Raw genomic sequence first — 23363 nt, 5'->3', positions numbered from 1 at the left:
TTTTATTGTGCAAAGACACGGGAGACACCTGATTCCACTCCCTTATAACCCCGGAATTAGGGTGGATTTCACTCCCTTTAAACACCGGTGTAAAAACTACACAATATTTCATTTTTTCACAAAATAAAACACAAATATGGAAAATAGTTTTCGCAATTTCGATGCCTTTAGTAGCTGCGTAGCTATAGTTTTCCATATTCCAAGAACATCTTTTGATATTAATATTTCAAATCATGTTTTGACAATATAATTTTACACCCTACAAAACGTTAATGTATTCTATTTTAAATAATAATAAATAAAAATATGGGAAACATTTTCCGGAATTTCGATGCCTTAATAGCTCTGTTTCATTTCAATATTCCAAGAACATCTTTTAATATGAATATTTCAAACTCGAGAAGTGAAAATTTAGTAGTACTACATTTAAATTTAGTCGAAACGCAGACCTCGACGCTCGAGAGAAAATAATACTTCAATCCATTGAAGTTTTATTGGTTTGGATTGGACCGAAAAGTAAGACCAAGGCATGAGTTAATAACTCCCTGTAAGTTACTTAGGATACATAAGCGTAGTGTCAGCGATTTCTTCTAAGCCCGCTCGGTGAAGACGAGGTAGGAAAAAGTGCAAATGTAGCGACACCTGTTTTCATAAAAATTCGCGCTAGTCGTCTGTTTATTCATTATCATCGGGGAGTAGGGTTTCTTAAGCAAGTAGTCCACTTAGCCTTGCGAAACCGTATCGTTTCCGTTTTAAGTTCGTTATTCATCCGAAAGAGGGCGCCCATTACCTAAGTCCGAAAGCATCGCTTAAGAAACGTTATCAGATGGCGTTCTGTTCGTATTTGGATACGTGACGTTACGTTAACGATACGGTTTCACAAGGCTTAGTGGACTACTTGCTTTAGTCGTGATTTCGTACTTTTTAAGGATTTAACATTAAATCATTAACCACATCTAAACTTTCCCCATGTTTTACTTATATCAAGGAATTGTGACTGACCATAAATGAACAAACAAAACACTTTCTGAAAAATATACACAATGACTTCTTACAAGACCATCTTCTGGACTCTGTTCATCCCCCATAAACACCAATCTGCACATATTGGCAACCGTCTTCTGGTAATTTTTCTATCCCACATTTACTTACTGGCTTCTAACACCACCAACTTCAGGACTTTGTCGTTGTCTATACCTCATAGAAACCAAATCTGCAAAATTGGCTTCTACTCTATTATCACTGTTTGCAGAAGTGAGATGAGACTAGAAGTGAAGGGCTCTAGCATTGGTAGTAGATCCTGGCACTAGTGAACAGATTTGAGGATTTTATGCCGCTTCCATCGCGCCTACACTAGAGAGGAAAAAATTGGTCGAGTTCCAAAAACATTTCCTACCACCTTCCCCTCAACCTAAAGCGGCCGAACACGGACGCGGGTGCTTGAATCTAGTTCGGCCGTCTACCACCGCGAGCGTCTCACGTTTTGGAGGAAAAATTCAGAAACCGCTACTAGAGGGCCAACCGTTAGTGTCTTATCAAGAATATTCACTTTCGCCGAGTGAATAATTTGGTTAGCTCAGTACTTCTGGTCTCATCTCACTTCTGCTGTTTGGGTTAAGATTTACTTGGCCAGGGTTTCAAGCAACTTCAATAGCCTACCAATTTCGCTAATCCGCTTTTTCTTATTACTTATTTGCCCCAATCCCCGCTTAACCCTAACGATGAAAATAAAGTAGAAGCCAGTGTCAACGGATTGATGTCTTTGTGAACAAAGACCAGAAGATGGTTATGCAAGATATCAGGTGGGTTTTTCACGCCCGATCTCTCGGAAACGCTGACGTTAACGGAAACTGGAGGTGTCGTTCTACCAAACCGCCATTGACCGCGGGGGATAATTGACCCTTTTCACTCCTCTTTTAGTATCGCGGAAGTGTTTCTTTAAACTCTCTATTGTCTAATTAGTCAGAAACAACTTGTGCCTGTTGGGCTAGTTAGGTAAAGCAAAAGCCTATTGTACTATAGAATTCTAATTTTCCCTTAATTGTTCATGATGTGGTATTTGCATCGGCAGGGGTAAATAACGAAAGGAGTTAGAGACGCTAGCTTCCGTAGTGTAGAATACAGTGGGACCTTGAAACGTCATAGAATTTGTAACTAACGTAGTGCCATCTTTGGAACTGTATTGTAAATAAGACCAGAAACTTAAAAGTTTTGCCTTAAAATCTCGCGCCGCAGGTATTCTGGGTAAAGTAAAATGGCGGGTGTCGATGTTGTGAAGTCGTCTCATAAATCAACCCAATATAATTATTATATTCAATCGCGAGTAAACAGCGATTTAAAGAAGAAAGATAAGTCAACAATTTGCAATTTGAAGCTGGGGAAATCCTCAAAATGTGATCAAACTTGTTTTGCCGTAAGTGCGCGGTTACAGAGTCGGCTCAGTGAGCCAAGGCTTAGTGGGAACTGTGGGATCAGGATCATCGACTGTATCTGTGACTAAAGAAATTAAAACAACTAAAACTGTATTGAAGGCTGCAAAAACGACAATTAATTCCATTTCATTATCGAATAAGGAATTTACCAACTTTAAAGTTGCATGTTTCTAATTCAAATGCACCTTAATGAATAAACTTTACTCTAAGCCTAATTGTCACTCAGTCGTAAGCAGACGAGCACTAGCAGACGAATACTAGCAGACAGGAGAAACTCGATATCCCAGCATGACTTGCGAATCTTTGCTGCCACGCTATTGGTTGGAAAATATCATACTTATTTTCAATTATAGGCGGCGCGACCGAGGCGTTTTCTCTTTTCTGTGTCTACGTTTGAAAGTCCCACTGTATTCTACACTACGGAAGCTAGCGTCTCTAACTCCTTTCGTTATTTACCCCTGGCATCGGTAAAACTCTCTATATAAGATCCATGGTGAAACAAATATTTATTAAAAATGCGGATTGAGGTACAACACAGTCATCCGTGGTAATTGCAAGATTGAAATAGGCACAGCTGAATATCGCAAAATTCGTTGTTATCCCTGTCTTTTCTAATGCAGTGCATCATAGAGCAAAACCGATAATCCTTTTGTTTTTTACTATGGTACTTAAAAGAAATTTTTCCACGACGATAAGCGTCCGACAGTGAAATTATAAAAGAATACAATAAATGATTGAGGCGCTTATACGCTTAAAAGAAAATCTATAACTGAAATTCGTATCCGAAGTAGCTTTTATCGCTTCAAGGTTAAATGTTTTTCTTTAGGAAATCAGAAATCACAGATGCATAAACCGATAATATTGAAATATTTTTCTTCTGTCAAAGAAACAGTCGAAAAAAGGCTCAGTCAACGTGTGATACTGATAAATTGGTTTTAAAAAAGGAATTTACAAAATTTAAATACAATTCAAACATCAGATCAGAAGGTATTGCCTTAAAAGCTATTTCCTCACGTAGTAATTTTCTTAAACTGTAACTTTCCATCCGAAAAGTAATTTTTTCCAAAACTTCTTGGCACTTCAATGGATTTTTATAACTCGACCGCGTGATCGAGTGGCCTATGGCAGAGACCTGCACGGGCCGAGTTTTTCAGGCCCGATTCGAGCCCGGCCCGAGTCCGAGTATATAGTTGGTTTTCCGGCCCGGCCCGAGTCCGAGTATATAGTTGGTTTTCCGGCCCGGCCCGTCCGTTACATGCATTAACCAAGCCCGGCCCGGGCCGACACATTGCATGAATTGAACATGCCCGGCCCCTTACACGTAGTGCAGTTGTATTTTTCATATTCTTTTACATAACATCAATGAATTGAATTCATATTTGCTTTAGCGTCGTGTATTATTCATTTCTTATGATAATCTGTTCTTAGAAGCTTATATTCATTTAAACTATCTTTCATTTGAATTTTGGAATAAAGGAAACTCAAGATCGGCCCGGCTCGAATTTTGAAAAATTAACAAAAGCCCGGCCCCTTAATTTCCAATATTTGGAAAACTCGACCCGGCCCGGCTCGATAAAATTTTCAAATGTCGTAAGCCCGGCCCGATAAAATTCTCAAATGTCGTAAGCCCGGCCCGTGCAGGACTCTGGCATGTGGTTCTACTGTTTCAACTGTTTCTAGGCAATGGGAATTTGGTTGCGAGTCATATAGCACGTGCTACTTTCTATCTCGCGCACACTATTAAGCCACACGTGCTACTTTCTGTCTCGCGAACACTATTAAACCACACGAGCTATGTTCAAATTAAGTTGTTTAAGCCTAATCTTTGACACTGGTTCAAGTTAAGTCAAATCAAGCAATAGTAAAGTAGAAAGGTATGTCTTTATACTTCAAAATTTGTTAAATTCTGTTTTATGACAAAAATAGTTGGATAAAAATTGAATAGATAGTTAAGCTTGTATCCCAAAGGAGGAGATTAGGCCTAATTAAAGTAATCAACATCAAAGATGAAAGTTGTATTTCCCTTACACCGATTAGCTAGAATTCTGATTCCACTCTTTGATTCTCTGTAGAAAAAAATTAATCAGATATGTTGTGCTCTTAATAAGGCCTAATTTTTGAAAACTTAGTTTACTAAAATTTGAGGGAAAGGCGACAAAATCACTCCCCATTGGATTGTCGAAGAAACATTTGTGATCCCTGTATTTATGGTTAGGTTAGGTTTGATTAGAATAAAGGTGTACCAACATAACACGTGTTATGTTTGTACATCTTACATAGAAAGTATTTTTTAGGTTAATTTTTGGTATCGATTGCAATAATTGCAATCGATACCAGAAATTAATCCTAAAAATATACTTTCTCTCCAATATTTGGTTGACAAGATTTCGCAGGGTTTCGATAAATATCTATAATAGAAAGTTCCAGAATGTGTTCAAAGTAACTTATGTTCGCTTACAGAGAGCTTTCGCTTGGGGGAGGAGCTAAGATTGGTGAGATAATTTACAATGTGGGTTGAATGCAGGGGGGAAGCTGAAACTCACCAAAATGGCTGCCATAACAGCGGTAAGACATAGGTGAGTGTGACGTACTATTCGGACCACTGAAAGCTCTCTATATGCAGTCTGAGATTCAACAATAAGCTTTTTAAAAAGTCCTCTACACATAATAATGTAATTTGGGGCAAAGAAGAGAGGGAAGGTTTTAAAATCGCCTATTGCACCATATAATACAATCCGAAGCAACGTTTGCAATGACTTTCATTGCAACTTTAAGTCGAGTGAGACCCTTATCAGAACCATCAAATTAACGGAGCCCAGAACCATATGCCCTCCTTGGAACCTTTACTAGCCAATCCATTTTAAGTTCAAATTTAAACTCCTCTGTTTTATCGCGGATGTATTAAAGTTGGCCCATAAAGTCAATTATATGGAGTTATATTTATCAGAAAATAATATTGACATCGGACGACATCAGTTCGATAATCTCTTGGAGAGTCAAAATCATTAAAACAATGGTTCCTAGTCAAGACTTTCGGTTTGAGTTAATTTGGGCTATCATCTTGATTAGCCTTGCTAATTGCTGAGGTCTAAAATTTATGGCCTTGAAGGCCGACTTCCAGCGAAAAGGGTTCAAGCGAACTGAAAACCGAGCATCGAGACTAACAATGGAGCGACCGTGCCTATTTTCGAATCCCCGTTGGGTGAAAAGTTCGAAAGCTTCTAGCAGAATCTAGCTAATTGAAAGCCGTGCAATGTGGTTCTATCGAACTGAAGATACACACAGAAAAAAGTGTGTTAAAGATTTGAACACATTTTAGTGTTCAAAAATCAGATTTTGGTTTCTTGATATGTTTAAGTGAGGGAAAAGTGTAATTTATTGAACACTTCGCTTAATTTTGGCGTTCAACTTCTAATTTTTGTTTCAATTTCGAAAAATTGTAACAGTTGAACACAAAATCTTAACACTTTCACAATGAACGCATTAAAAATTAAGGAACAGCGAACGCAATCATTTGTTTTCTTGTTCTGTAACCTCGCAGTTGAAGGCGTACTTCGACGAAGCTTATTCGATATATCCTCTGTTTCAGCTTTGGTTCTCAGCACACTCTAAGCTAGATAGATCTCTATGTAACGTAGCTTTGTGCGTGCTGACGACCGAAGCTGGAACAGAGTATACATCGAAAAAGGTTCCGTCGGAGATAGGAAGTTGCTTATCCTATAGCGTGAAAACCTATTTCCTCACGCGCATTCTTTATATCCATGGTTTTCTTTGTCGCCCAGGAATGAATTTAAACTTGAAGTAATTATGCAATTCAATGAATCAGTGGCGTCGCTAGGCCTTTTTTCGGGGGGGGGGGGTAAAGCCCCCTCTCTCCCCCCCAGTTTCAAACTTAGACTCCGTAAACCCTACCAAAAATTGCTCGGGGGCCCCTAAAGTTCTGTAGCAATACATAAAAAATTATATTGATAGATTCGTTAAGTTTCAATGAACCACTTATGCAAAACTTTGGTATTAATTTCTTATAATAACTTTAAAACAGTTTGCCCGATACTCTTCTCCCCCAAATTTCATACCCTAGCGACGCTTATGCAATGAATATGAATGTATCAACTCGACTAAAAACCTGGTAAGCATCAGTCTGGAAAATAGCACACTTCCTCTGGTCCAAAACCAGTTTAGTAATTTCTTGGACTAGTATTTTAATTCAAAGAGTGCGGGTTACTGGTCCTCGGGACCAGTTTATTAATTTCAAATCTATAGGGTAACAAAGGCTAGGACCAGTCCGGAGAACAGTTTATTATTTCAAACACTAGGGGGTCACGGGTCCAAAGGACTAGTTTAAAAAATATCCTTATTTCCCAGACTGGTAAGCATATTTTTAAATAATAAATATTTGGAATGTGAATTTAATTAAACTACGCCTTGAAAACGTTTCTTGGCAAAGCGCAGACGATGAGACGAACTCTCTGACAAAGCATTTTTGCAATTACATTTACTTATGTTTGGGAAATTTTAATATTCCCTAAAATTCGTCTGCAACCTTTACTGCTGCTAAAGTGCTAAGAAAACCGATCCCGAAAGTAACAGCACCTAAGTTTGGACAGGATTTTTAAGCCTTGGCACTTCAGAATATTAAAGGTGTAATCCTTTTTGTGGGTAAGTTTTAAGTAACTATTACGAGACAAAAATATATTTCAATACTTTCTAGTCCTTTTACTAGCAAAATAACTTAAACCTCAGTACAGTAATACCTATTAATTATTAATTACAAGTAAGAAACTCTCGTACATATCTCTCTTGGACTGTAGAATGAGAGAGGTACTTAACATGTTCATACACTCTAAGAAAGTGTTAAAAACGTGTTAAAAGGGTGTAATTTAAGAAAACACTTTTTTTACACCGTAAAAAGTTAAAACACCCTAAAGAGAATTTTATTACCTTGAATTTTTGTGGCCAATTTAAGGTATAAATTCGGTGTAAAATAAAACTTTTAAACACCGTTTTGATATTAACAAGACAACCCAAGGGCTCGTAATAGAAGCCACATCGTACCGTACTTAGGAGGCGTGTATAAAATTTGTGTGAATAGCCCCTCGAAGCGCTACTTTTAACTGTGCGAAGTAATCCTTACTCCAATAAATTTATTTATGTTATGTTTGTAATAGTAATAGTGCGACACAGAGAAATTCTGAATTTCTGAGTGAGTAGCCCCTCGATCCGCTACCCTTAACATTGCTAAAGTTATTACCCGTAAGACCATTCTAAAAACAACAATGCTAAAATGATTACACACAAGTAACCCTTAATAGAAGAACAGAAAATTTTAGTGATTACACCCTCGATGATCGAGTTACTTTTAACAGTGCTAAAATGGTTACGTACTTAACGCTCGATTAATACACGTAAAGAAAGTTTTAGTTTACAACATAGACTTAGGCCGAAGCATAATTTTAGCATCTTATAAATTTCTAACATGAACTTATGGCCAGATGCGTTTGAAAGAGAAAGAATTCGGTAAAACACCCAATAACTGTAATATCCCGGCGCCTTAAGACCATTCTAAAAAGAACGTCAGTAAATACTTGCTTTTGCTTTCAAAATTTCCCTCGATTTCTTTGAATTTTGAAATAGGGGAGGCTATTGAAAGCGTGAAACTCTTATTGTCGAAGGGTGAGGGGAATTTTTAAGGGAGAGTATATGGCTTAACCTAACTATCATAATTCCCTTCCTTTTAAGCAGACGAACGAAAAATATCAACTTCACCACAATTCTCTGTTCTCTCCCTTTCACTTTCCCTTCAATGACGATCGAAAAATTTTATACTGACAAAGGTGCTACTGTGACACCCCTACTACTACAACAACAGGGCTGGTCAAACTAAGAGCCTCATCGTAGATGTACATTATACGATGTGGCTAAAAAATGGAAAATTATAGTACAGTAAAAATTTCTGGTGCTCGAAAAACTCTTAGTGAAAAGAGATTATTAAATTTAAGGAGTACGTCTATGTCTACCTTCCAACCAACTTAATACCCGATGAATTTATACTAATTTAAAACTTTCTGCCTTTTCAGAGGTTATTAAGTCGGTAAAAATTACCAACTTTTCATGCAGTTTCATGCTCGATTTAAGTCTTAAGTCGAACAAGTGGCCAACTTTTATGCAGTTTCACACTGCATGCGAGAACTAGCATTGCTTAAAGGGGTATAGTTCTGCATAAGAAATTTCCTCTTAATTTAACTCAAAGTGGAACCTTGCTGAGAATATAGCACTGATTGCTAATAAATCACACACTCTTTAAGGTGTTATGAGACACTCATAAAGGTGTTATGAGACACTCATAAAGGTGTTATGAGACACTCATAAAGGTGTTATGAGACACTCATAAAGGTGTTATGAGACACTCATAAAGGTGTTATGAGACACTCATAAAGGTGTTATGAGACACTCATAAAGGTGTTATGAGACACTCATAAAGGTGTTATGAGACACTCTGAAAGGTGTTATGCGAAAGTCTGAAAGGTGTTATGCGACAGTCTGAAAGGTTTTATGCGACAGTCTGAAAGGTGTTATGCGACAGTCTGAAAGGTGTTATGCGACAGTCTGAAAGGTGTTATGCGACAGTCTGAAAGGTGTTATGCGACAGTCTGAAAGGTGTTATGCGACAGTCTGAAAGGTGTTATGCGACAGTCTGAAAGGTGTTATGCGACAGTCTGAAAGGTGTTATGCGACAGTCTGAAAGGTGTTATGCGACAGTCTGAAAGGTGTTATGCGACAGTCTGAAAGGTGTTATGAGACACTCTGAAAGGTGCTATGCCGCACCCTTTAAGGAATTGCACAACACTCATGTGAGAGTAAAAATTAAGTTTTAGTTCGATATAAGAGTTAAAAAGGTGTTAAACTGCATCTCTGTTGCACCGTTTTATTGCACCAATTGATCAATAAGTGTTATTGAAATGAATACCTGTAATGGTGTCAAATTTGGACCCATATAAAATACTTTTAAAGGAGTTAAAGCACACCCCATTTTCTTAGAGTGTATGCTTAACACTTAAAGGACGTTCAAAACCGAAACAAAAATCGTCATGAACACATAAGAAAGTGAACATATTTTTACTTGAACATGTGTTCATTTTTGAACACGTATAGGAGAGCGTCGCATGAAGGTGTTCAGGGATTGTGTTCAGCTCCTGAACACATTTTCTGCGTAATTAACATGTTCAGAGGCAGAACACTTAAATAAAAACACGTTCAAAATCGGAACATAAAGTGGCTTGAATACATTAGAAAAATGAACAGATTTCTGTTTGAACATGTTCTCATTTTTGAACATGTATAGGAGAGTGTTGCATGAAGGTGTTCAGAGATTGTGTTCAATTTCCTAACACATTTTTTTCTGTGCAGAATAGTCAATTTTCTTCAGAGGAATGCAAAAATTCGGGAGGGAAAAAATTTGAAAGGATTTCTATTGTTCATCTTCAGTTCGCTAGAACCACATTGCACGGCTTTCAGTTAGATAGAACCCTTCCATCTTTTTCCGCAGCGGGGATTCGAAAATCAGCACGGTCGCTTCATTGTTAGTCTCGATGCTCGGTTTTCAGTTCGCTAGAACCCTTTTCCTATTCACCCTCCCTTTAAACAGACTGTGAACAGATCATATGAGATTACCGACACACTTCAATTTTAGTTTTTCTTGATTAAGCTCCTGTTTTAATAGGTCAGAAATCGTCCCTCGAATTGTCCAGAGTGGAAATAGGTTTCACCATCAGTTTTATTCATGTTTTTAGCCTTTTGTGATTGTAATTTAACATCGTCCTTTACATTTAGCCTTGAAGCGATAATCGAGATACGAAGTTGTTTTAGTTTTGCTTTCAGAAGCATCAAAGTCTCGTATACATTAATTTGTTCATTTGGAATTTGACTCTCTACGCAAATAGTCGTGGAAAAATGAGTGCAAAGAAGTACGAGAGTGCTAAACAAAAGGATGATCGGTGTTGCTCTATAATCGAATCGCTTAGAAAAGACAGGGATGCCAATGAATCCTGCGATATTCAGCTGTTAGTCGAAAATAGTAAATTCAACGCTCACAGAAGTGTTCTCATTTCATGCAGCCAGTATTTCCGAGCGATGTTTACTGGTCGTTTTAAAGGTAAATCTTTGTATACTTATTAATGTTTTTTTAATTAGCCTATTTTGACATATGGTGGTGTTATTAGTTTTGTAGAGAAGTTAATCGAAAGAACTAAATGTTCGATTTAAGCTTTTAAATCCATCGATATCGATTGACACGGTATACAATTAACAAAATCCTTAATCTATCCAAAGACCATTAACAACCCCCGGAACCAGCAACGCTATGAGATCCTCGTATTGAAATTTCTGCCTCTAGGAGTTACGGCTGTTTTCGCGACAAGGGTGCCACCAAGCGGCAACGGATAGAAACTTATAGGGTGTACAGAACTTCCGGTTCCGGATATCGCTTAAAAAAGAAATAAGATCTCTTCTTCTAAATTCGGAGGCCGAGGCCGCAACAGTGTAACGTACAATTATGATAAAATAGCAAAATAATACATCGCTAAATTAGCTTGATATCTGCAATATGGTAGTTAAAAAATATGTGCACGTTAACATTTTCATTCTCATCTTCTTCGTCGTGATCCGCCATTTTTAAATAGCAAAGAGCAGCCTGTAAACCGGAAATTCGATGGACCCTGAAAGTTTCCTCAATATACAGCAAGGGTCGCTAGGATAGCGCGTAACAGAACGCCACGAAAAGTAGAAAGCTTGCGTTGCGAGTCCCGGGGGTTGTTAATGGTCTTAGATCTATCATGGAACTTATAAATCCTGTAAGGGCAGAAAAACCAAAAAAACCAGGCCATGTACAAGGGGATGTCGGGAGTCTGTCATATCAGGGTCATGATAAATTTCTCAACAGTGCTAAAGTTTTATCGTTCAAGGTCGACTTAAATATGTTTATGGCATATCAAGGTCATTACAAATTTCCCGCCAGTGTTGTAAGTTGGACACGCATAAAAGCTCACTGTGCTAGGGTCGCTAAAATTTCTTAAATTTTGACCGGCCTTCTTTTGAATTACAAAGTTTATGATTTTACTTTAATATTCATATAAATTACAAAACGTACAAGCTGAATTTTATACCCTAGATATTTATTTCCCTTTAATTTCGTGGAATTAAATTTAAGAAAAAATTGTACTTTCAACTTTAAAATCAAAAATTAATAGCATCTACCTGCGCCTTGTCTCATGCCGAAATTAGAATATCTTACGTATAGAGCGCCAAATGTCTTCGTAACATGTTTTACGGCCAATTTCTAGAACTCACTAATGGGTCATTCCACACCGATTCGAACGACCATGTTACCATGGGTCGGCCGATCTTAATGAAATTTTAACCACGTTAACTATCAACTATTTGATGGTGAAAGCCCAAATTTTAGACCAAAATATTAATTAGAACCAAAAGTAGAGGCTTTTGAACAAAAGTCACGTTTTTAGGTGTGCGCCATGACCATATTCGTACCCCTAAGCATAATGTTGAATAACGTTTTTGCATTTTGATCAAATTTTGTAATATTTTCAGATAAAGGGTAATATAACCAGTAGAGTTCAATAGTGCTAACGATATGTCTCTATCTTGAACGGTTCTCTCGCAAATAGGGGTCAATTTCAAAATTTCGAAGAGCGGGGGGTCAACTTTGAAGCAAAACCCTACAATGGCGTTAACTTCGATTTTTTAGTTTTTATGAAGTATCGATAGCCCTATTCCTAGGCGTTAACGTGATACCAGATTTGTTCGTGATATTTTGGTTCTAAGGCACAAATAACGTAAAAAACCAAATTTCAAGAAAAACACATTTTTAGGCGAAAATATTTTTTTTTATTCCCCGAGAAAAACCGTTATTTAGCTATAAATAATACTTGTGCATTGTCTAGTCATATTTTGGGAATTGTCAATTTCCCTAAATATGCCTAGAAAGTTCCGATTTAACTTTGTCGTTCCTCAAAAACCTGCTAAAGGAAGTCATTTTCTTCTTTGGTGGCTTCCAAAACATGAGGCCACATACACGTCTTTATCGTATTTTGCTGTTACGAACTCTACAACAGAAATATCATTAAATGTAATTGTATTCACGTTGGCATCAACAGAAATATCATCAAATGTAATTGTATTCACGTTGGCATCAACAGAAATATCATCAAATGTTATTGTATTCACGTTGGTATCAACAGAAATATCATAAAATGTAATTGTATTCACGTTGGTATCAACATCCTCATCTATTGCGACCATAACATTTGTGCTGAACGAATCTCGTGATTTTGACTAGCCGCAGAATGGAATTCCTTTGATTATTCGCATGGTGAAAGCCCCTGTGACGGTATTGTTATGTCGTGCTTCCTTGCAAAACATCGAAAATTATCAAATATTAAAGCCTTTACAATTCTATGAATGGCCAGCAAGAAGAATTCTTGTACTAATTTTTTTACACTTCGAAAGAGGATGTTAAACTTCATCAACTATATCTTGAAGAACATCTTTCCAAGGCTAATACTGTCATTGGCCCTCGAAGCAACCATAAATTCCTTCCACATCACACAAATGTGCAGACTTGCACGAGATTCGTTCAGCACAAATGTTATGGTCGCAATAGATGAGGATGTTGATACCAACGTGAATACAATTACATTTGATGATATTTCTGTAGATACCAACGTGAATACAATTACATTTGATGATATTTCTGTTGATACCAACGTGAATACAATTACATTTGATGATATTTCTGTTGATACCAACGTGAATACAATTACATTTGATGATATTTCTGTTGATGCCAACGTGAATACAATTACATTTAATGATATTTCTGTTGTAGAGTTCGTAACCGCAAAATACGATAAAAACGTGTATGTGGCCTCATGTTTTGGAAGCCACCAAAGAAGAAAATGACTTCCTTTAGCAGGTTTTTGAGGAACGACAAAGTTAAATCGGAACTTTCTAGGCATATTTAGGGAAATTGACAATTCCCAAAATATGACTAGACAATGCACAAGTATTATTTATAGCTAAATAATGGTTTTCCTCGCGCAATAAAAAAAAATATTTTCGCCCAAAAATGTGTTTTTCTTGAAATTTGGTTTTTTACGTTTTTTGTGCCTTAGAACCAAAATATCACGAACAAATCTGGTATCACGTTAACGCCTAGGAATAGGGCTATCGATACTTCATAAAAACTAAAAAATCGATGTTAACGCCTTTGTAGGGTTTTGCTTCAAAGTTGACCCCCCGCTCTTCGAAATTTTGAAATTGACCCCTATTTGCGAGAGAACCGTTCAAGATAGAGACATATCGTTAGCACTATTGAACTCTACTGGTTATATTACCCTTTATCTGAAAATATTACAAAATTTGATCAAAATGCAAAAAAGTTATTCAACATTATGCTTAGGGGTACGAATATGGTCATGGCGCACACCTAAAAACGTGACTTTTGTTCAAAAGCCTCTACTTTTGGTTCTAATTAATATTTTGGGCTAAAATTTGGGCTTTCACCATCAAATAGTTGATAGTTAACGTGGTTAAAATTTCATTAAGATCGGCCGACCCATGGTAACATGGTCGTTCGAATCGGTGTGGAATGACCCTAATATATTTATATTTAATGAAAGTTTCAACGAGAAATATTTAAGTCTTGAATATTTGATAAAAATGAACCCGTAGGACCCTCGAGAATGTCCAAAGTTCCGTTAACTTTATCTTAATCACGATATTTGCATTTCAAAAACGTTCAAAAACAAATGACGGATGTTTTAATTTTGGGATATTTATTAAATGCCACCATAATATCAAAAGGAGAAAAATTGTTTTTCGTTTTATGGCTTTCATACATTTTAACGTAAATCCTTACAAAACTAGTAAGGTAACGAGAAAGATTAAATATCCTTATTACTATCATAAGTTATGTTCCATAAGTTTGTCACTGGTTACCGAGAGCTTGTCATGAAGTGACGTAGGTGAAACGTCATATACTTTGGAAAAGCGACGCCTTGCGAGGCGCTGTTAAAGGCGTAGTACAGACTTAATAGGAAGATGGACTGCAGAACCGAGTGTAGTCAATTCTTGCTTGTCGTTCTCAAACTAGTTCTCAGTAAGACTCTAGCATTACGAAGTATAGGTAGTGTCATACTTATGGAATATTTCTTATTAACTTACGTTAATATGTACTAGCCTCCTGCTCTCCCACCAACCTTTGTTAAACAACGAACCCTGTATATTCGCCGGAAAAATATTTCAGACATAAACACACCGACGAAATAACGGACTACAAGTTTAGACACACCTAGCCTAAATATGTGTACATTACATAAACATTGTATAATAAGTGCCCCTGCTGCACGTCTACAAGCTTGTTTTTAGTTTAAGCTTGAACGAAATAGTGATCAATTCAGGACATGAATTAAAGGGAAAAAACCCGTTCCCTATTCGTACTATTATTCCCCCCCCCGTTTGCGATAGCAGAACTACGCCATTTTAGAGGCAGAATTAAAGGTCACGTGAGAGTAAGGTTATCTATGGCGGCATGCGCAAAATAGTAAATGCCGGTTAGAAAGTCACGTGGTTGGCGTCGTATTTAAATTTAAAAAAGACCTTGACCATTAAAAAATTCATCATTCAAGTGTTTGGTTTACTAAAACGTCAATTTAAAGCCAGTTTAAACTGGGGGCAATTCTGTATTCTTTTAAGCGACCACCACCACCACGTACAATTTTAATTTGACCACGTTGTTTTGCATTAGCACGATGGGAATCGCGAGACATCGGCCGCTTTTCTTTCAAGGTTTGAAGACGCCTATAAATAATAGCCCAATTAGATATCGTGCTCTCATAGAACGCACGAGGTTGACCCCAACCCATTAGACGACAAATCGAGCACAAAAATACGGGGCAAATGAGTTTAATCGCGCGGACCAAATTTTCTACATTCCCATTTTTCAACATGGCCGTGTATTGGAAAAATATATGCGAACTACAGAAGAGTAACGTCACCGCAAATGTTCAGCATATTATATTTTCAGTCGGTTATAAGATGAACCGTTATAATTCTAGAAGAGGATTTCCAATTATATTGTAACCACGCTTGCCAGATTTCTGAACTCCCACGTGGCCATAAGAGCCTTGGCTAATACTAAAATTAGACTCCTCCCGTTACTTACGTTCATTCATACTTTTTTTAAACTAACTAAATAAATACCGACTTGTATTTATTACAAATTAAAGAAATTAAATAATAATTACCATTGAAGATAAAGTCCAATAAAAGGGTCAAAGCCCTAGCTCGAGCGAACTACTGCATCTTAGTAGTGGAGTGTGACTGACTTATTATCGTAAGCAGTCGATCCTTATATAGTTAGGGAAAGGTCAAAGGTAACACAGGGTGTTAATCATCTTTATAACCTTACACCCCTGGAGTAGAAACTAGGGAGGTCCCTAAACTAGTACGGAAGGATACACCATACAAATTTAATTTGGTTTAGCTACAAACTAATAAATGAGGAATTATTATTATTATTTATTTATTTTTTATCTTTTGAAGAATCCGAAAATGGATACGTCGAACTGAGCGACATTTCAAAAAGGGATTTCTCACTGTTGTTGGACTTCATGTATGGCGTCGAGATGGATTTTCAATCCAAATCCCTGGACGAACTATTGAGCGCTTTACATCTGGCCGATATGTTCTGCCTAGATATGTTTACCGCAGAATGCAAGGAATTCGTTGCCAGTTGGAGAGAATACAAAAATTACAAAGTTGCACTTTCATTGGCGAGAAAGTTGGATTTAAAGGACGTAGAAACTGAATTGAAATCATTTGTCTTTAGGCAACTACTTCCAATAAATGTCGCGAAAACTTTCGAAAAACTGGATATGGAAACGGTAAGTTCCGTGTCATATGGAATGCCTAAACCTCAATGATATATCATTTTAAAAATAGTCTCTTTTCAAAGCGGGAGTGCAGTATCTTTTGCTTGATATATTTCAGACTGAACATCCGATATCTGGATCCAAAGACGTTAAACTGGGCTTCAACGTTACTAGTCCACTAAAGTTCTCTTGTTTAAAGCCCAGTCTAACGTCTTTGATGGTCAAATAACAGTCTCTGTTTTACCTTCGACCTTTTGAAAATGGTCCGTTGCATGCTATGTGAAATTTGTGTGGTGTTGTCATTTAGTGAAACGATCCGAGTTAGAATGTTTTCTTTTTTTTTTTTGAAAAGCATATTAATGAAGTATAATTTCAAACAGAAATCATTAATCCATATATATGGTTAGAAAAGATACGAGCAATTACTTTTTCTTTCTGGACCAAGAGGGCTATGGGTATGAGAATGTACTGGAAAACTAGTTCAAAGGGATTGTTTAAAAAATTTATAGTCCCGTTTCGTCATCTCAGTAAGATAATTTAACTCCTCCTGCGTTTTTAATGATTTTATATGGATACATGGTTGCAATTTGAAATATTCACTATTTTATGTTTTTTGAATAAAAATTTAAAAATCGAAGAAAAACCAAAAATATCTAGCCTGGTAATTTCCATTTAGCAATCTCCAGTTTTTAGTTAGGTGTGGTTATACCTGTATAACCAGACCGAGTTCTTGCGATGGTGTTTCGTCTGATTTGTGTGTGTTTGTTTGTAGCCAGCTGTTCTCGAAAAACAAGCATGGATAGAAACTTATTAAGGAAAGATCCACTATCACCTTGCAGCTCGTAAGGTGGTAGAATTGCGAAAGGAAGTACGTTAGCGCTATGATATGAGTTTAAAGCAGTTTTCCTGACTTCGGATGGACGTACACCAAGTTTGTTTAAAAAGGTTACTCATAGCTATTGTTTTCACGGTCTTTAAGATATAAAAGAATTAAACACTTTTGTTTACGGAGATATCCAACGTGATTTTATTAAAACATTAAAATTTTCCTTGAGACGTTTCGGGCCGCGGCTCGTCATTCAGTCTGTTGAACTCAAGTGGGTTCATGTTAATATACTACTCTAGGTTATTTTTTAGAAATTTTAACAAGTTTGTAGTTAAGAAAAAAATCCGTTTTTGGACCTTAGAAGTATGAAATAAACAAAATTGACATAGGCAAAGAATTCACCCGGTTAGATTGCGGCAACTCTCAAGTTTAGGTTTAATTTGATGGACGGCTGTATCAAAACTATCTACTCCGGTTTTGGGGTTAGCGAAGGGGGAATACTGGCAGGGTAGCTAGAATGAGAGATTCAGTTTCAGCATGAGTTAATAATATGTTAGCTCCCTATAAGTTACTCAGGCAATTCATTTTTATACTCCAGCGTTTTCTCCCGCGCCGCCGGCTTCCCAATTATATGCGACGCTCTGCGCCCGCCACGGGAACGAAAATCTTATTTACTCTTCTTTCCGGTTTTTCCCCGGAAGCGCGTGTAGTGGAAGCTAGCCAATGATATCGGAGCTATTTAAGCAGGCGAATATTTCGCTCAGTAGCCTCGGTTAAGAAAACAGTTAAGAGATCAGTGGATTGGATTTAGCTCAGTTGTATAATTTTCTCGTTTCAAGTCACAATAACAACTCTTACCTTTAGCATTCTTTATCAATATCGGCAAATTGCATTGATTGATTTTTTTTTTCAACAAGAGAGAGCGCATCATTTGGATTTTTTCCCGCGCGGGCGAAATGAAAAGAAATCGCTAGATACATTACACCTATGGAGCCTGAGTAACTTATAGGGATCTATCATATTATTAACTCATGGTTTCAGGCAGAAAGAGCACTATTTGTAAAGGCCGGGTTGCTATTTTTTTATTATAGTTGTCGTTGAAAAGTACTCCTGACCCTTTAATATATACAGTTGCAATCTGATTTAGCTACGAGTCTGAAAAACCTTTTCGTTTATGATGTGTGAGTGTGTATGTTTTCGGATTGTATGTGGATGCTGGACTCTTTTAGCTAGGCGTGGTAATAACTAAATTTATCCCAACTGTTTGACCATCTCGAATATTACCTTCGAGAAAACATGAATACTGTTACTAGCCATACGAAATAACACGCCCTCACCACCCCAGCCACACCTAGCTAATAGGTAAATATTTTCAAGTGACTTGTTATTGAAACCGCTGATATTTTTGTAAAGTTGCTGGATTTTGAGAATTGCGGTTGTTATAAGGTCTATGTCAACTAGTATTTACACTAATATAGTTCTGAAATACATCTTTCATTTTAACCCAGATTCCTTACGACCTTCTTATGGACGCTCTTAAAATGTTTCAATCCTCTGATAACGATTGTCTGGATATAAAACCTGGACAGCAAGATCAACTGAATTCAGTTTCTGTTCTCAAAACTAAACTAGAGGGAATAATAGCGTGGATTGCTTTGCATCCAGGCTTCGATATGAACCAGTACATGGAATTGCTTGACATGTCCGGAATGGAGGGATTACCAAGCAGCTATGTTGGTCAAGTTTTTGTCAAGGTTTTGTCCTTATACCCCGAATCTTCCTTTGACGAAGCCGCTACAGCCATTAATATTAAAACAACAAAAGTAAGATGTTAATTATACGTATCGGCAAATGTGGGTGAGAGGGAAAGTATGACAAAGGCCAGAGAGCCTGTGTTAAAAAACGCGGACATCAAAGTTTCGCCAATAACTATTTAGTTTACTAGTGACTGATGGACTTGCAAACTTGCGACTGAAAGTAGTTCAGACATTTATGCTCCTTGGTTTAACCATAGCCCACTCGATCACGCGCATCACGACGCAAGCTGCTCGCGCTATAGCTAAATTACCGAGATTTGTTTTTAAACGTATCTAGTTTTATGCACTCTTCTATTGCTTCGATAACCTTACTCAAATCCATATTATACCTTCAAATAGCTTTTAAAACATTACCAGCTACTCTGTCCTGACTACAAACACAAATCGAGGAAGTTCTAGCATACACAATAGCAGACGACGGTAACCGCGTATCCGCGAATTAACACAAGACCTATTTTAAGGGAGTGAACAGACCCAGTATCAGGCTTGGAAATAAGGTTTATTTCTGAACTAGTCCTCCGGACCAGTGACCCCTGATGTCTTAAATATGAAACTGGTCCCGGGACCAGTGACCCTTCCCCAATTTATTTTTCTACTGGTCCCAGGACTTGTGGTTGTTCTGTCTTCTAAAAAAATCTATCTCGGCTTAGGGTTGTATACACAACTGGACTCCTGGAGTCGAAATTTATGTTAAAATTAAAATAATTAAAGAGGTCCCCATATCAACTTTTAATAAAAGTAGGAATTAGTCATTGGGACCAGTGACCCTCGCGTTTTGAATAAAAAAAGTGGTCCAATCTATTAATAAACTGGTTTTTGACCTGTAAACCTGTCTTATTTCCTAGCCTGCCCAGTATAGCTACGCCAATAAAACGGTCAACTACGGCGAAACTCTGATGACTCGCGACTTTTGGCCATTTTCATACTTTTCCTCTCATCCACTTTTGGTATCGGTATGTAGAGTTTAGTACTGCAATGCCTAGTGTTTCTCGGTGTTTCCCAAACGCTGCGCTGCCAAGCATTATTGTGTCGCGAGATTTTTGATGAAATCTTAAATTTGAGATAAAAATCGTAAATAGGTTTCACAGATCAAATTGGTATAATATATTTCTGAACAAAGTATGTCACGAGGGTGATTTAAGTCATTAGTGGTCTGCAAATAATATGACAGTCTTTGGGAGTCTATAGTTGAATTTTCTAGGTGGGCAAAATGCATTAGGGCTGCTGTGACTCTTTTAAGAACCAAGGATGTAGGATAGTGACTAAACACGATTAAATCGAAATATAAATATCAAAATCGATAACAATACCCAATTCCATTTATCGGAAGAAAACCCTAGATCTAATAAAACTAACGTAACATATTCCGACACAACCCAACGCAGCGTAACCCTATTATCAGAAAAATCTATTAGTTCGGCCTCTTTCTCATTCCTGAATGCGTCGCATTTCTGTTGAAATGTTGGAGTGATAATTTAATCCTTATTTTTAATCGTGAGTCAACTGGTGACAGTAATTTCTTGCTTTAAAAATGAGAACTTACTTCCACGTCCTTGGGATCTACAAGGTTAAAAAGCTTAGATTTCAATCTCAAATCGATTTCTTCATGTTAACTTGTACAGATTACGGATTCTATCTCGGCTTTAAAGTTGAGACTAACGTTGGTCAGAGTCATAGGGTTCAGTGTAAACCTGGTCGACTATCATTACGATGATCAAAGATGGAAAGATTTTACGTTTCACGTGGGTTTCGTCGTGGATTTCTGCGCGGCGGATGAGAACACCGTTTTCCTAGTTGGCAAGAATGAACTGTGCATTTTCAATGTCAAAGATAAAACATTATCCAAGAAAAGAGAACTGCCGCTCACAAAGGAGCAATTTCAATGCTTTAAAGTATGCGCGGAAAATGACATTTTGTACATTTACGGCAGAAATACCGAAAGTAACAACGTAATTCTTGGTTTCTACAATAAAACCATGGACGACTTTAGTAGACGCGAGCTGAAACAGGCTTTTAATAATGATGCTCCTTCGTTGACTATCAAAAGTGGCTGCGTTTACTTTAAAAATGGCTACCAATTTTACATGTACAATCCCAAAACTAACGTACTGACCCAAAATTGCGCCATTAACTCGGGGTACAGCCACCATTTAAGTTTTAACCCGAAAATGGCTGTGTTAGGGGAAGATCTATTGTTGGTAGTTAAAAGTGGATCGTTTATCAGAAATCCCTCCACTTACAATTACAACTTAAAGCAATTGACGGGGTCTGCTGAACATTATAATTTATCGGCTGATGTTTGTACGACCGATAAAGAATATATAATTGCTCTTCAACAACAAGAGTTCAACAGTGAAATTAAAATGCTTAGAGGTGACGGTAACCAGTTCTGCAGTTTGGCTTTTTTGCCATGCCCGAAAGGTTTTCTGGAAGATGGTGCGCATATTATAATGCGACAAGAAATTTTGTAAGAAATGTTTACGTACTGCATTTTTCTCTCTCTAATGACTTTTGCATATTCTTTTCGTAATATTTTTACGCAATCTTAAAAGTTTTAAGAGGTTTTGAATATGTCAACTTTGCTCGCATTTTTTGGACCTTCTTTACTACTTTGCCTTTCAATTTAAATTTTTTTTTAAGTATGTTATGTAAAAATTCTACCTTGTACGAGTTTTCAGAATATGTATACCTTTCATTTTTTTGTTACGTAACCATAGTTTTAATACAATGGGAATATATAAACCTTGCTTACTTTAAGTTTATCGCAGATTTTTCACAATTTCTCATTAAAATTTGAAACTAAATTCATTATGTTTTGAAAAAATAAAAATTCAGTTTGTAATATTTTTCGGAATATGTATAAAATAAAATTCTTTTCAATACTTTGGAACTGTGATGAATACACTAGGCCTAAATCTCTATGTTAATGATTTTAGTTCTTTTTACGTATTCTTCGAGTATCAAATCTTTATCTTTTCCTCTGTGTTCTGAATCATATCCGAGTTGCAGAGAGGAGACGATATAAATTTGTTTTTACTGAAAAAACATGACAGATAAACAAACATTTTATGCGGGAAAAAAACCGCCACAATGTGATAAAAGTCGAGTACGGAAGATATTTGCTTCTTCTCTGCATCCATAACCATAATGATAGATTCCCTAAAATGCCACTCTGGACTCCCTTAATACCGTGTGTGTGAGATAGGACCGTGCAGACTATTCGTTACTATTTGGTCGGACCAAATAATTTGGTCAAAATTGATGTTTACTATTCGCACCGACGAATCGAATAATGGTTTTCAAAATTCTAGAATACCAAATAATGAGCTTCGAAAAACCGACTATTCTATAGCGAATCAAACCACTAAAAAATGAATGTTTTTAACAGTCTATTGACCAAATTATTTGGTATTCGCAACCAGTTTTTGAATTTTTCTGTTGATTTTGTGAATTTGAGGGCGCTGTCATAGATATAGGAACATAAATGTTATGCCCCTATCCCCATGGGCGCTGTGATTGTGTCCGCTGGATCGTGGCCTCATAGATGACGCGACTCGGCAGACACAGCCTTAAAATTCTGACGTGGCTACTGTTAAGTATTACCCGCGTTCACCGAGTCGCGTGATCTAGGAGGCTATAGCTGGAATCAGCCACTCAGTCTTTAGAAGTTCATAGACAAGGACATAAACCATTAAAAGTTTTAAAGGATAATGGTTATTATCAACTACAGTATACCTATTAAAAATAAAGTATCATGGAAGAGGTCATACATGGCAAAACGAGTAGGGATATATTGACAACTAACCTAATTTTAATTAAAATAAAGCCTTTGATTCGTTCAAAAATAAGTTTTCAGCTGTTCAATAGTACCTTTCCGTGTCCCATTATTTATAAATTTGAAATTTGGTAGAATAGATTTATAGAAATTTAAATTTGGTCGAATTTTTGAACTTCACACTATTTGGTCAAATTATTTGGTCATTTTCCTATTCCGAGCCGAGAGATGGCTCCCAAAAACACTGCTATTTGGTATTCGACGAATACCTTAAAAAGAACTATTCGCACAGCCCTAGACTGTGAGATTAGTTGTCATGAAGTTGAAAAAGCACAATCTTAAAATGTTAGGAAAACTAGGGATTAAAAAAAAATATTTTTGGGGAATAAATAAAAAAAAGCGTTTTGGAGATTAAATAAAAACAAGTGCTTTGGAGATTAAACAAAAACAAGCGCTTTGGAGATTAAATAAAAACAAGTTGGGAAACCAAAATAAACCTCTCCACAATTAATAGGTTTTACCCAAATAATTAAATAAAATTGATTTTAATTATTTAAATTTTCAGTA

The 23363-nt window shown here is 36.8% G+C and overlaps 1 protein-coding gene across 10 annotated transcripts; it reads left to right on the top strand.

Annotated features, from left to right (window-relative positions):
• The first annotated feature begins 718 nt into the window (after positions 1 to 718).
• Positions 719 to 22044, top strand: LOC149713136 (uncharacterized). Of its 10 annotated transcripts, XM_089846313.1 has the most exons (7): positions 6371 to 7091; positions 8067 to 8105; positions 8175 to 8433; positions 8510 to 10584; positions 16050 to 16390; positions 18713 to 19027; positions 20644 to 22039. In XM_089846313.1, the coding sequence occupies exons 4-7, from the start codon at positions 10383 to 10385 to the stop codon at positions 21490 to 21492; spliced, it is 1707 nt and encodes a 568-aa protein (XP_089702439.1). In that variant the 5' UTR covers positions 6371 to 7091; positions 8067 to 8105; positions 8175 to 8433; positions 8510 to 10382; the 3' UTR covers positions 21493 to 22039. The 10 variants fall into 10 exon arrangements, with proteins under 10 accessions (XP_089702489.1, XP_089702498.1, XP_089702481.1 ...); XM_089846363.1 differs by lacking the exons at positions 6371 to 7091; positions 8067 to 8105; positions 8175 to 8433 and adding exons at positions 719 to 1124; positions 2919 to 2979 and having other exon boundaries at positions 10547 to 10584; positions 20644 to 22044; XM_089846372.1 differs by lacking the exons at positions 6371 to 7091; positions 8067 to 8105; positions 8175 to 8433 and adding exons at positions 719 to 1124; positions 1734 to 1802 and having other exon boundaries at positions 10547 to 10584; positions 20644 to 22044.
• The last annotated feature ends 1319 nt before the right edge of the window (positions 22045 to 23363 follow it).

This window comes from Phalangium opilio, unplaced genomic scaffold, assembly GCF_054372755.1.
Source record: "Phalangium opilio isolate 3A_F unplaced genomic scaffold, DU_Popi_V2 ptg000009l_1, whole genome shotgun sequence".
Lineage (NCBI taxonomy): Eukaryota > Metazoa > Arthropoda > Arachnida > Opiliones > Phalangiidae > Phalangium > Phalangium opilio.
Note: the sequence above shows the minus strand (reverse complement) of the source record. Positions and strands in the feature narration are given on the sequence as shown.